At 41.7% G+C, this 12,823-nt stretch overlaps 1 protein-coding gene across 1 annotated transcript in view; it reads left to right on the forward strand.

Annotated features, from left to right (window-relative positions):
* Window positions 1-2,278, forward strand: part of LOC105033683 (protein THALLO) — a 29,309-nt gene extending 27,031 nt beyond the window's left edge. The window contains exons 14-17 of the mRNA XM_010908575.4: window positions 1,262-1,527; window positions 1,639-1,702; window positions 1,795-1,863; window positions 1,972-2,278. Of these exons, the coding sequence (XP_010906877.1) occupies window positions 1,262-1,527; window positions 1,639-1,702; window positions 1,795-1,863; window positions 1,972-2,103 (531 nt within the window). The 3' untranslated portion in view covers window positions 2,104-2,278. The remainder of the gene's footprint in view (window positions 1-1,261; window positions 1,528-1,638; window positions 1,703-1,794; window positions 1,864-1,971) is intronic.
* The last annotated feature ends 10,545 nt before the right edge of the window (window positions 2,279-12,823 follow it).

The following is a 12,823-nucleotide window of genomic DNA, read 5'->3' on the forward strand; positions in this document are numbered from 1 at the left end:
AATATCCAGATTTTGGGGTGTCGTGTCCGCCTATATATCAGGATAATATAGCCTATTAAATATATGAAATGAAGGCAAAGAAACTTAAAGTAAGGGGAGGGATGGCAGAAGTCAAAAGAAAGAGTTCAAGAAGAAGTTAATAGTTGAAATAAAGATGTAATGATGAAAATTAGGGCATATGATGATATGCATCAATGTACCAATTTACAAATCTATGTTTAATTATTATAGTTGCATCCGTTAAGCAATCATACCATCTGTAGGGTACCAATATGAAATAAAATAACATTAAAATGCTCTTAAAATCATAATTTGAATATCCATAAATCTTAAAATAATCATAAAAATAAAAATAAAGAAAAAATAAAAAGGCAAACAGCAGTGAATGAGAACTTAATTAGTGTGCATCTGCGTACCAAGTGTATTTGATTAGTATACTTGCCAATACCAAGATTGTGGACCTCGGGTGCATAGTTCTGCACTGGATATTTGCATTTATAATAAAGATATATTTCTCCTATGTCTTCCTTATTCATCCATTATAGACTGAATTCAGAAGGTTCTAGTTAGGAAGTGAAAGAGATCAGTTAGAAGAAATATGAAACACATGGTCTAACCAGCTTCTAAGTGAGAAGCCTAGCATCATGGGCATACATCCAGCCACATTGAGGGTGGGCATGCCCGAGGCATTCAAGAGGAAGGAACAACCTCATTAATTATGATTGTTTAGTCAAGGATTTGCTGTAATTTCTCTGTTTTAGAAAGTGAATATAAAGAGGATTCAGCTAAAGGAAGAGTATATTTGTAGAAAGGGAAATGAGACAGCCTCATGCCCAAGTGCACATCTGTGCCAGGCATTGTTCTTTACATGGTAGAGTATAATGTACTAGTGTTGGGCACATGTAAGATGCACATGTTCTGTGTGAGGGGAAGGAGTGCTTGATGGATGGCGGTGATTCCATAAATCATGAATTTCTTGAGTAGGTTTACTACAGATATTAGATTTTGTATCCTTATCTTTGTCATGTACTAGGGTGAAAATGGAGGGGTGCATCTTCATGTAGAAGAGCTTGTTTGGCAGGGAATGTGACCTGGCTTCTCATCCATTTCGGTGAAATTTTATGCCTCACAGGCAGATGTTCAGCCAGTCTGGGCAATTACACTATATGCTATGTGGGGATCAGTTTTGTTGATAGATTCTTGTCATTACTTTATGAGGGTCACAATATTCTCATCTTCTGTAAAACCACTTTGTTTCAAGGTTACTTCTGGTGATGATGACTTGCCCCAGCGAGATGATATTGGAGAAAGACGGAGAAAACATGAGCTCCGTGTACTTGCAAGGGCTGGAGCAAATCCTATGGATGATGATGATATGGCAGATGAAGATGGTAGTCTAGAAGAAAATCCCATGGATATTGATGCCTCAGAAGATGGTGATGCCATAGGCTCTGAGGATGAATTCTACAAAGAGGCAAAAAAGCGGAGGACTGAAAAACTCAAGGCGAAAGCAGAGCTGTATTCAAGGTATGCTTCCATTCTAGAAAATTAAAAATTGCACGGCAGATCACCTACTTGTTGTGTGGTAAGCTATGTCATGAAGACGGTTCTCATGTCATACTGTATCATTTGTCACAGAATTCCAGCTATTCCGTCATCAGAGGAACCAGAAGCAGACGGTAAGAGGCAGATCACATACCAGGTTGGTGCTACCTCATTCAGTTGTGGTCGAACTTTATAATAGCTATGCGATAATCTGGAACTCTGAAACCTTATACTTGATCTATGCAACAGATGGAGAAGAATAGAGGTCTCACTCGTCCTCGGAAGAAGCTTACTAAAATTCCAAGAAAGAAATACAAGGTAATTGTTGGGAGGTTTGAAATATTTTATTGCATCAAAATAAAGCTTCCACGTTCTCTCTCTCTCTCTCTCTATCTCTCTCTCAACATTGACTGTCTGCGTGTTCAGATTAAGCACCAAAAAGCAGTCATCAGACGGAAAGGGCAAGTACGGGACATTAGGAAGCCTACTGGTCCATATGGTGGTGAGTCAACTGGAATCAACACCAGTATCAGCAGAAGTATTAGGTTCAAAAGTTGAGAACATCATCAAATTTGGAATCATGAGTGCAGCTTAAGTGGATGATACCATTTGTTTGGGCCAAGTTTTGATGTACAATGTGGATTGGCATAGTATCATACTGCATATTCAATATTGGGCTCTCCTGTTGGTATTGACATTTTGTACAATGCATGAGCTTCCTATTTTAATTTAATGTGGGTTTCTCCTCTACCCTCCCCGCCCCCCCCCCACCCTCTCTCTCGTGCGTGCGCGCACGCATGCACAAGCACACGCATGTGCATGCTTGAAGGATACGTTTTGTTTGCAGCTGAAATGTTTTTTCTAAGAAACTAATATCTAGATATATGATATTTAGTAAAGTGGTTTTTACATATTTGGTTTTTCATTGAATTGTGATATATTTTAGAATAATTTATATTTGATTAAGCTTCTAGTCTTTTGGCAAAGTATAAAAATCTGTCATGCCTTTAATGGAAGAAAAGATCCGGCTCAATTTTATTTAAAAGTTTAAGGGTATTTTTTAAAAAAAAATTATTTTAATTTTTAGTCGATGAGAAAATAATTTTTCTAAATTCGTTATGAGTTTTTATTTTTTATAAAATATAGAAATCTTATTTTCATTGAAAAGCTATTTTTCTCTTCCCACTTTCAAATTGTCTTGTCTTTGGTGTCCATGGTATGAAAGATCATTTGCGGAAACTCCTTTCGAATATTGGATGGCTAGTCAATCATTATTTTCAAGGTTGCTTAGAACGGAGAGTGATGGTAGGCAAGTCTTTTGATTTATTGCTCAGAGGAACTATGCTTCTTAGACATAATGGTGCAACCGTACCATCTCGTATTTCCTGTTTGTGCATCTACCAAATACTCTTCCTTAACTCTAGCTCAAACCGCTTCAAGTGTGGACCAATGTTAGTAGACTTGGCTACCACCTCACCTGTTGCTTGTAAAATCTTGACGGTTTCTATTCGTTTACCAATAGCTGACTTGGGTGGACAAGGCAGTGGTTGTATATAATTCCCTGTTCAATGCACAGAGCAGGGGAGGTTGTGGCAGTTGAAGAAATGATAATTTAAGCATTGGGCATTAATGAGGGTTCTTGATGTAGTTCTTTCTCATTGTGTGTTAAATGTTGTTTAAAGGATCCTCTTCTTCTCCTCTTATCACTGTGAGCGCCGTCAGTTATGGTTTGCACTTGTCCTCCTCGTGATTCCTCGTCGGTTGAAAGTAATAAAAATCTATGATTCAAAAATCATAAAATGAACGTCCATCATTCAAAAGGCTCTCAAATATATGGTTTTCTTCTCTCAATTAGGTTACGGTACAAATTTTGATACTTAGAGGAGATTACAATGTACACCTACCTACCAATTGACAGAACTCATATGATCTGTACAAAATTTAATGCAATTGTTGTGATCCCTCTGCATTGCCGCTTTAAAACCAGTGCAATAGTCTTTACTACGGAAGAAAAATGAATGATGCAATTAGGAGTGCAAATGAGCTGAGCAGAGTATCAGCTGCTCGAGCTTGGATCAAGCCAAGCTTGGCTTATATGCTCTAGGCTGAGTTGTTATCAAGCTCAGTTGAGATTTCTTATGCTGTTTTTGGTAGATGGGATAATTTTGAAGGGATATCTTCTATACCGTGTCCGTTATTTTACATGGGATAAATCCCCTTTTGTTGTTCACTTACAGGGATAGGTCGAGAGAACCAGCAAGTGCTTCGGTTTTCATTTTATGCTAGGTTATAACCCCGTGCCTGGCATGGGATGTGATTTTTTTCTGAAAAAGTATTTTATTTTAGTAGTTTATTAATATCTATTTTATATATATTTTAAAAATAGTTAAAAAAATATAAAAAAAATATTTTATGTATGATATGGATTATAAGCTATTTATAAGCTATTTTATTTTTTTCTAAATTTGAGGTTCTCCGGTCTTATTTCTTTTCAGATTTCTATTTTTTTAAGGCAATAGATATTATTTTTAATTTATTTTTTTTTTGATATTTTTATATATTATTGTTGAAAAGTTGGAGAAATACTTGAACTTAACTGATTTGTATCGGAGTCATTCAGATTTACATCTATCTATTCTTGCTTTTCTTTTGTTTATCTTTTTCTTAAAAAAGTATATCTACGATGGCCGATTTATTTGCTTAGTCACTGCATGTACATAATTTTTTCATATAAAATTAATCTAAATTTTGTTAAAAAATTATTATTGATATCTCATGAACATGAAAATAAAATTGATAATATAACATGATGTTCACTATATTAATACATTAATCTTAATTATATTATAAAATATCATAATATATTTATCCATAGTCCTATCAAATCTGAAAAGTTTAAAATCTTTTTTAGTTCAATGTTAACATTTTTCGGATCTAAATCCTAATCTATTAATGTTGGTTTAAAAAAAATAATGATATTTGATATTAATAAGTAGCAGTAAATGTTAATGCTTTATCAAAAACATGTATGTATATATATATACATGCTGTTTTAAATTTTTCTCCATCTAAAAAAATTTCTACATACAGTTAAATGCTATATTTGTGATAGACTGAGAGACTTAGCCCACTTTTCTTTTTAGGAGGTTCTAACGATGTAGCAATTGGTTACGGCAAAAGAATATTTTTAGAATTAAAAAATAGGTAGATTTGTGAATTCAAGCTTTCTAAATTTTAGAAATAAAAATTAATTATATATACACATAGATCAAAGTTAAGTCTATATTAGAGTGCTAAACATCATCATTAAGAAGGAAGATCCTATAATCCAAGCATAATAACTTTAAAAGGAAAACAACAATTAATGCTCTTAATTTATTAAGAATCGAGACTTGAAATATAAGGATTAGGAGAGATAGTTGGGCTAGCTAAATAAATGATGGAATAAGCATAAATAGAATAGTATTTAAGCTATCATTAATCAAAATTATTTCTTAGCATTTAAGATGAATCTATTTTGAAAAGATGGCATTAATGGAATAAGCATTAATAAAATAATATTTAAATAGATATTAATTAAAATTATTTTTTACTATTTAAGATGGATCTTTTTTCTGATAAATAAATATAATAATTTTAAAAATATTTTTGAAAATAAAAGATCAAATATAATCTTCACTTCAACTAAAAAGAAAAAAGATAGAAATCTTTTTGAAACAAACTGATACAATTTAATTTTTATTTCTTAAAAACATATCCAAAAAAACTTGAGGCTCTTAAGTTTTATTTTCATTTTTTGTTTTTCACTCCACACTCATCTTAAGGCACGTGCATATCACGTGCTAGCTCGAATTGATATATTATTGTGCTTTATGTGCCTCTTGCTGTCTAGCTTTAGAGAGCCCCTACAACTGAGACAGCATAGAGGGATTAAGAAAACCAAACAGCTTGTTACTATCTGATGTCGAGAGGTGGCGGTGGCAGTAGCTAGGGAGTTTCGAGTCCAGTTATGCTTGAGATCTCATCGATCACCTTTTGCTGGTACCCTTTGAGTCTAAGCAAATTTAGGTCCAAACTTAAATCCTTGGCGCTCAGCGATGCCTTCAATTTGCTGCTCGAAAGCTACAAGGAGGACGGAGTCGCCAAGCTGCCCGACTAGTTTATCTAAGCCATCCCAACACCCAAGCCCAATGAAATCGATGGTGACATGTCCGACCCTATTTGCTGCATCATCATCAAAGCTGTTGCCAAATCCAACGATGATAGCACCAATGATGACGACTTTGGGGAGGAGAGCACCATCTTGACGATGGAGGCGGCAGAGGGGTTGATAGTGTGGAGCTCCTCGGGCTTATGGGCAAAGCAGCAGACATGACGGTTGCAGTCGGTCTCACCTTATAGAGGCAGGTGTGGTACTGGTCCGAGTGGAGCCAGCTCTCAAATACCCTATGGGCATACTCACAAGCATTCCCATTTTGGCATGTCCCATTTTGAAACTTCGGATAGGCTACTCCCCCCAATCCTGGATGCCTTCGTGGCCCCTTACTTTGCCGTCCCTACCAAGCCTAGCGTCCCACCGCCACCATGCCTGCCTTTCTCACAATCATCTCCACCTTCTCCACCCTCCTCATAATCCTTGCCATTTTCGTCCTCTTTTTCTACCTCTACCGCTCCCTTCGCCATTTCCATAGTTGTGATTGTACCCTCCCCCTAGACTCCCTCGTTGCTTCCTCTCTATCGCTTCTCCTTCCATGACCTCCACTCTACCACTGCCTCCTTCGACCCCTCCTGATTCCTCGACTGCGGTGCTTTCACCGAGGTCTTCCATAGCCTTCTCCTCGATGGCAAGTCCATTGCCGTCAAATGCTTCGACCTCCCCTCTCCCCTCTCTTCTCCTCCTTCGATCATGAGTCTCGAATTCGAAGTATGTTGAACGATTTTATCAAACAGATTTTTTTTTCATGTGGCTCCCTCCTATTTTTCTAAAATCCCACTTGTCAAATGGAGGCTCTACTAAACAGAAGCCTCTATTTTAATATATATATATATATATATATATATATATATTAGATAAGTTCAAAATTACCTCTTGTTTCTTATATCTTTAAAGAGTGCATAGAGATAAAATTGTAATTGGAGGGAGTGAGCTTTTTTAATTCTGTGGAACAACTCCATTGTGCATTTTCGACAGAGTAGAATCAGTCAAATACATTTACCTTTTGGACTTACCCGAACGAGACTATTCCATGATCTTTTTGGGCATCTGGCGGGATAAATCCCACTACCAAGTACAGCTTTACAAGTTGTTGCAAACTAAGTCATGTTTAGGCTCAACTGGATTTGGAACCAAGTTTTCAAAACTGTTTTGATCTTGATACGTCTACTGATTGTGCCAACCCTGAATAAGCTATGGCAGAAGTGATCTCTAACTAGAGAAATTATTAGGTGGAATCGTTTTACCACGTAGGATGCAAACCTATAAAAGTTCCACATATCTACCATTCCTAGTTCCTCATTAAATGCTAACCATGATTTAGTAGGAAATCAATCATGATTAAAAATTGTTAGCATTTAATGGGGATCTGTTTTGTGAGTCCAAGCATAGTTGATGGAATTTTATGCAACAAGGTAGGCTAGAGGTTGCATTAGTAATAGTAGCAAGATTTGAACCGATCTCCAATCAGTCGGTTGAACTGTTGGGGTCAAAGCAAGAGAGGAAAAGAAGATGAGAGTAGTAGTATTCCAGGAGTTCAGGTTGTCAGATTCTTCACCGCCATCCTTTGCCCTTGATGTCTCACCGCACTCCAAGAGGCTTGTTCTTTATCTCCTCCTCCTCCTCCTCCTCCTTCACTTTGGACTGTTCGCAAGTTGTAAGCATTGGCCATTCAGTGTGGTTGGCCACCGGCCGTCGGCCATCGATAATCCTTCACCCATTAACGGAGCAGATGGTTCATATTAAGTTCTTAAGGGAAAACATAGTAGTAATATAAAACATAATGTGATTTACTTGAGCCGTAGTGAATAGTAAATAGTGTTCTATTTTTCATATTTTTGATCGATATTCCATTTTTTATAGATCCGAACCTTCTTTTTTTTAATGACTTAGTATTTGTAATCCATGGAAAACTAAAACATCTTAATTCATACTCTGTTCCTTGTAACTTAGATCTCTATTCATGAACTAAACTAAAACCCTTTGAAGTCTTACATATGAAATTCATGAAATGGGAACATTGTATAACTTCTGAAATATATATATATATATATATATTATAAAATTTTATCACAATGTTATTGCATTTCGTATAAAGTTTTTATATGATTTAAATTTATATCTACAATATCATGTGTTAAAGAGTTGACATTGGGTGTAGCCATGATCTAACTGTGGACATGTGATGTGACAAGTACAACAGTTGTATAAGGTTGACAATTCCATGTACCACTTAGGATTAGGTTTTGGGTAATTATAGATCCCCCTCCAACGTTTGGGAAATCCGCAATCCCTATCTAAATCCATTTGTTGAAACGGCCGTTGTCATCTTTCATTATAACAAACGGCCATTATTCTCCTGTTATGGTGAAACGTCCATTAGTTTTTTCCCGTGTTGGATTTCCACAACCACGATAACCCATCCTTTGATAGAAAGAGAGTTACCCAAAAAGAAAAAAATGACGGAGAGAAAGACGATACCCATAAAAAAGGGAGGGGAGAGAAGTACAAAGCTGGTGGTACTCCTGGCAACTTGGAAGGAAGGGATTGTGGTGAAGTAGGGACAACGAGGTCGTTGTTGTGGGATTTGATGCTTTTCCACTTTGATTTGAGAGGTAAATATCATATTGTTTTGTTTCTTTCATATTTTTTGGTCATATAATCAATGATTTTTGGGCTCTGGTCGTTCTCAGGTCGCATTTTTTTTGGATGTAGTCATGGTAAATATGTGATTTTAGGTTCCTTTGCCATTCCTTGGTAGAGATTACTAATATTTCGATTTCTCAATAGGAGGTGTCTGAGTTTCAAGTTCTTTTTAAGTTTTTTTTTTCTAGAGAGTTTGTGTATGGATCTTTATAAGCATTGCTTCAATTTCATACATATCTAGGTCTTTTCTAATTTGATTTCTTTTGAATGTGATGAAATCGATTGCCTAATTTTTTTATCCTTTTTTGTTGACAGACATTACATAGATAGGGACCCCATCTTTAAGAGGCTTTTTATTTGTTTCCATGCAATGAAAAATGGTTTTAGAAAAGGGTGTAGGCCATTCTTGGATTTAGATGGGTCCCATCTCAAAGCTACTTATGCTGGTGTTCTACTTTCTGCTATTGCTCTGGATGGCAATAATGGTATATTTTCCTTAGCAGTTGCCATTTGAGATAGAAAATAGGGATAGTTGGAGCTGGTTCCTCGGTTGCTTGGATATTCTGTTAGGATCTTGTAGCAGTATCATTCCTTTGACAATCATAAAGATGCGCATATATTTTCTAATCTAAATTGTTACTCAATTGCATCACATATTATTCAATTGATTTGGTAAAAATTTAATTTTGTACAAGACTATATGATTCTATATGCATATGTGATTATTGTAGTTTGTTTACTATTATTTAATTGTATTGGTTACTCCTCAATTATGCCAAAAAATTTACTCATTCACGTATTGAATATTTTGTGGAATTCATGCACAATAGGGTTTGCCCTAAGCTGTTTCTGAGCTATTGTCCTCCACTATACATCGACGCTATGTATGCATCTCTACAACAATTTTAAGGCTAAATTCCCTGCATTAGTTTTGAGAGCATATTTCTGGCAAGCAACCAAAGGTTATAATGAATGAGTACTGCTCAACAAGGCTTTGAGAAATATTTAGAAACTAGACCAAAAAGCTTATGACTAGTTGACGAATATACCAGTCTATATGTGGGCAAGGCATGCATATGACTCGAGCAAAAAGTGATCACATTACAAATAACATAACTGAAAGCTTCAACCAGTGGATTGGTGACCTCAAGAACAAGTCAGTGCTATCTTTGTTTAGAGGTTTGAGAGTGAACTAATAAACAAAATACGTAAAAGTTATGAAAAGAGTTGATTTTATCATACAAGATTCAAGGTTTTGCTCTTTAATAGCCGTGGGTCAAAATGAGTTTTGAGTCAAGGATGGTTTTACACACTTTGTGGTTTAACTTAAATCATAGAACTTGCCTATGTGGTCACTGACAAATTAATAGCCTCCCTTGTACGCATGCCACTGCATGTATAAACTGTAACAGAGAAAAAAATTGAACATTATTATGACCAATTCTTCAGCAAGACTTTTTGTATCATAGAGCTTATGGAGATATAATTTATCCTATACTTGATTTGAATATCGTTTTGGACCACATTAGTGAAGATCTTATGCAAAATATAATTCAACCACTATTTCTCATAAGGTGGTCAGGAAAGCCTAGAAAGAATAAGAGACGAGAGGAAGGTGAGGCAGCTACGGGGCAAAGCCAAGTAAGAAGATTGTATACATTGAGATGACAAACATACAAGGAGTTTGGGCACAATAAAAGAATTTGTCAAAGAGGACAAGTCGCTCAAAAAAATAAAGGAAAGAAGATAAATCTAGTATAATCTTTTGTTAAAAGTTCTATTTAAATATATGTATAGTAATTGATTCATTTAACGTGAAGAAGAAGAAAGGCAAGATTGTAATGGTGCTGCTATCAGAGATGTTATAGTGGGAAGAGACAGCAAGGAAGACTTCGTCCGGACTCCTACGGGAGCCGGGCTCCGTCCGCGAGTTCTACAGCAAGGAAGACTTCGCCCGGACTCCTACGGGAGCCGGGCTCCGTCCGCGAGTTCTGCAGCAAGGAAGACTTCGCCCGGACTCCTACGGGAGCCGGGCTCCGTCCGCGAGTTCTACAGCAAGGAAGATTTCGCCCGGACTCCTACGGGAGCCGGGCTCCGTCCACGATTTCTATAGCAAGGAAGACTTCGCCCGGACTCCTACGGGAGCCGGGCTCCGTCCGCGAGTTCTACAGTAGGGAAGACTTCGTCCGGACTCCTACGGGAGCCGGGCTCCGTCCGCGAGTTCTACAGCAAGGAAGACTTCGTCCGGACTCCCACGGGAGCCGGGCTCCGCCCACGACTCCGACCTCAAGGAGGACTCCGCCCGGACTCCTACGGGAGCCGGGCTCCATCGCCAACTTCAACTGCCGGTAAGCTCCGTCCGGACTCCTACGGGAGCCGGACTTTGCACCTGACTTTAATTGCAGGGGACTCCGCCCGGACTCCTACGGGAGCCGGGCTCCGCCCACGACTTCAACTCCGAGAGGACTCCGCCCGGGTTTCGTCCGTGACTTCTGCAGCAAGGGAGACTCCGCCCGGACTCCTACGGGAGCCGGGTTCCGTCCGTGACTTCTGCAGCAAGGGAGACTCCGTCCGGACTCCTACGGGAGCCGGGTTCCGTCCGTGACTTCTGCAGCAAGGAAGACTCCGCCCGGACTCCTACGGGAGCCGGGTTCCGTCCGTGACTTCTGCAGCGAGGGAGACTCCGCCCGGACTCCTACGGGAGCCGGGCTCCGTCCGTGACTTCTGCAGCGAGGGAGACTCCGCCCGGACTCCTACGGGAGCCGGGTTCCGTCCGTGACTTCTGCAGCAAGGGAGACTCCGCCCGGACTCCTACGGGAGCAGGGTTCCGTCCGTGACTTCTGCAGCAAGGGAGACTCCGCACGGACTCCTACGGGAGCCGGGTTCCGTCCGTGACTTCTGCAGCGAGGGAGACTCCGCCCGAACTCCTACGGGAGCCGGGCTCCGTCCGTGACTTCTGTAGCAAGGGAGACTCCGTCCGGACTCCTACGGGAGCCGGGCTCCGTCTGTGACTTCTGCAGCAAGGGAGACTCCGCCCGGACTCCTACGGGAGCCGGGCTCCGTCTGTGACTTCTGCAGCAAGGGAGACTCCGCCCGGACTCCTACGGGAGCCGGGTTTCGTCCGTGACTTCTGCAGCAAGGGAGACTCCGCCCGGACTCCTACGGGAGCTGGGTTTCGTCCGTGACTTCTACAGCAAGGGAGACTCCGCCCGGACCCCAACGGGAGCTGGGCTCCGTCCGTGACTTCTGCAGCAAGGGAGACTCCGTCCGGACTCCTACGGGATTCGGGTTCCGTCCGTGACTTCTGCAGCAAGGGAGACTCTGCCCGGGCTCCTACGGGAGCCGGGCTCCGCCCGTGACTTCTGCAGCAAGGGAGACTCTGTCCGGACTCCTACGGGAGTCGGGTTCCGTCCGTGACTTCTGCAGCGAGGGAGACTCCGCCCGGACTCCTACGGGAGCCGGGCTCCGTCCGTGACTTCTGTAGCAAGGGAGACTCCGCCCGGACTCCTACGGGAGCCGGGTTCCGTCTGTGACTTCTGCAGCAAGGGAGACTCCGCCCGGACTCCTACGGGAGCCGGGCTCCGTCCATGACTTCTGCAGCAAGGGAGACTCCGCCCGGACTCCTACGGGAGTCGGGTTCCGTCCGTGACTTCTGCAGCGAGGGAGACTCCGCCCGGACTCCTACGGGAGCCGGGTTCCGTCCGTGACTTCTGCAGCGAGGGAGACTCCGCCCGGACTCCTACGGGAGCTGGGCTCCGTCCGTGACTTCTGCAGCGAGGGAGACTCCGCCCGGACTCCTACGGGAGCAGGGTTCCGTCCGTGACTTCTGCAGCAAGGGAGACTCCGCCCGGACTCCTACGGGAGCCGGGTTCTGTCTGTGACTTTTGCAGCGAGGGAGACTCCGCCCGGACTCCTACGGGAGCCGGGCTCCATCCGTGACTTCTACAGCAAAGGAGACTCCGCCCGGACTCCTACGGGAGTCGGGTTCCGTCCGTGACTTCTGCAGCAAGGGAGACTCCGCCCGGACTCCTACGGGAGCTAGGTTCCGTCCGTGACTTCTGCTCCTACGGGAGCCGGGTTCCGTCCGTGACTTCGCAGCAAGGGAGACTCCGCCCGGACTCCTACGGGAGCCGGGCTCCGTCCGTGACTTCTGCAGCAAGGGAGACTCCGTCCGGACTCCTACGGGAGTCGGGTTCCGTCCGTGACTTCTGCAGCAAGGGAGACTCTGCTCGGGCTCCTACGGGAGCCGGGCTCCGCCCGTGACTTCTGCAGCAAGGGAGACTCCGCCCGGACTCCTACGGGAGCTGGGTTCCGTCCGTGACTTCTGCAGCGAGGGAGACTCCGCCCGGACTCCTACGGGAGTCGGGCTCCGTCCGTGACTTCTGTAGCAAGGGAGACTCCGCCCGGACTCCTACGGGA

This window comes from Elaeis guineensis, chromosome 5, assembly GCF_000442705.2.
Source record: "Elaeis guineensis isolate ETL-2024a chromosome 5, EG11, whole genome shotgun sequence".
Taxonomy (NCBI): Eukaryota; Viridiplantae; Streptophyta; class Magnoliopsida; order Arecales; family Arecaceae; genus Elaeis; species Elaeis guineensis.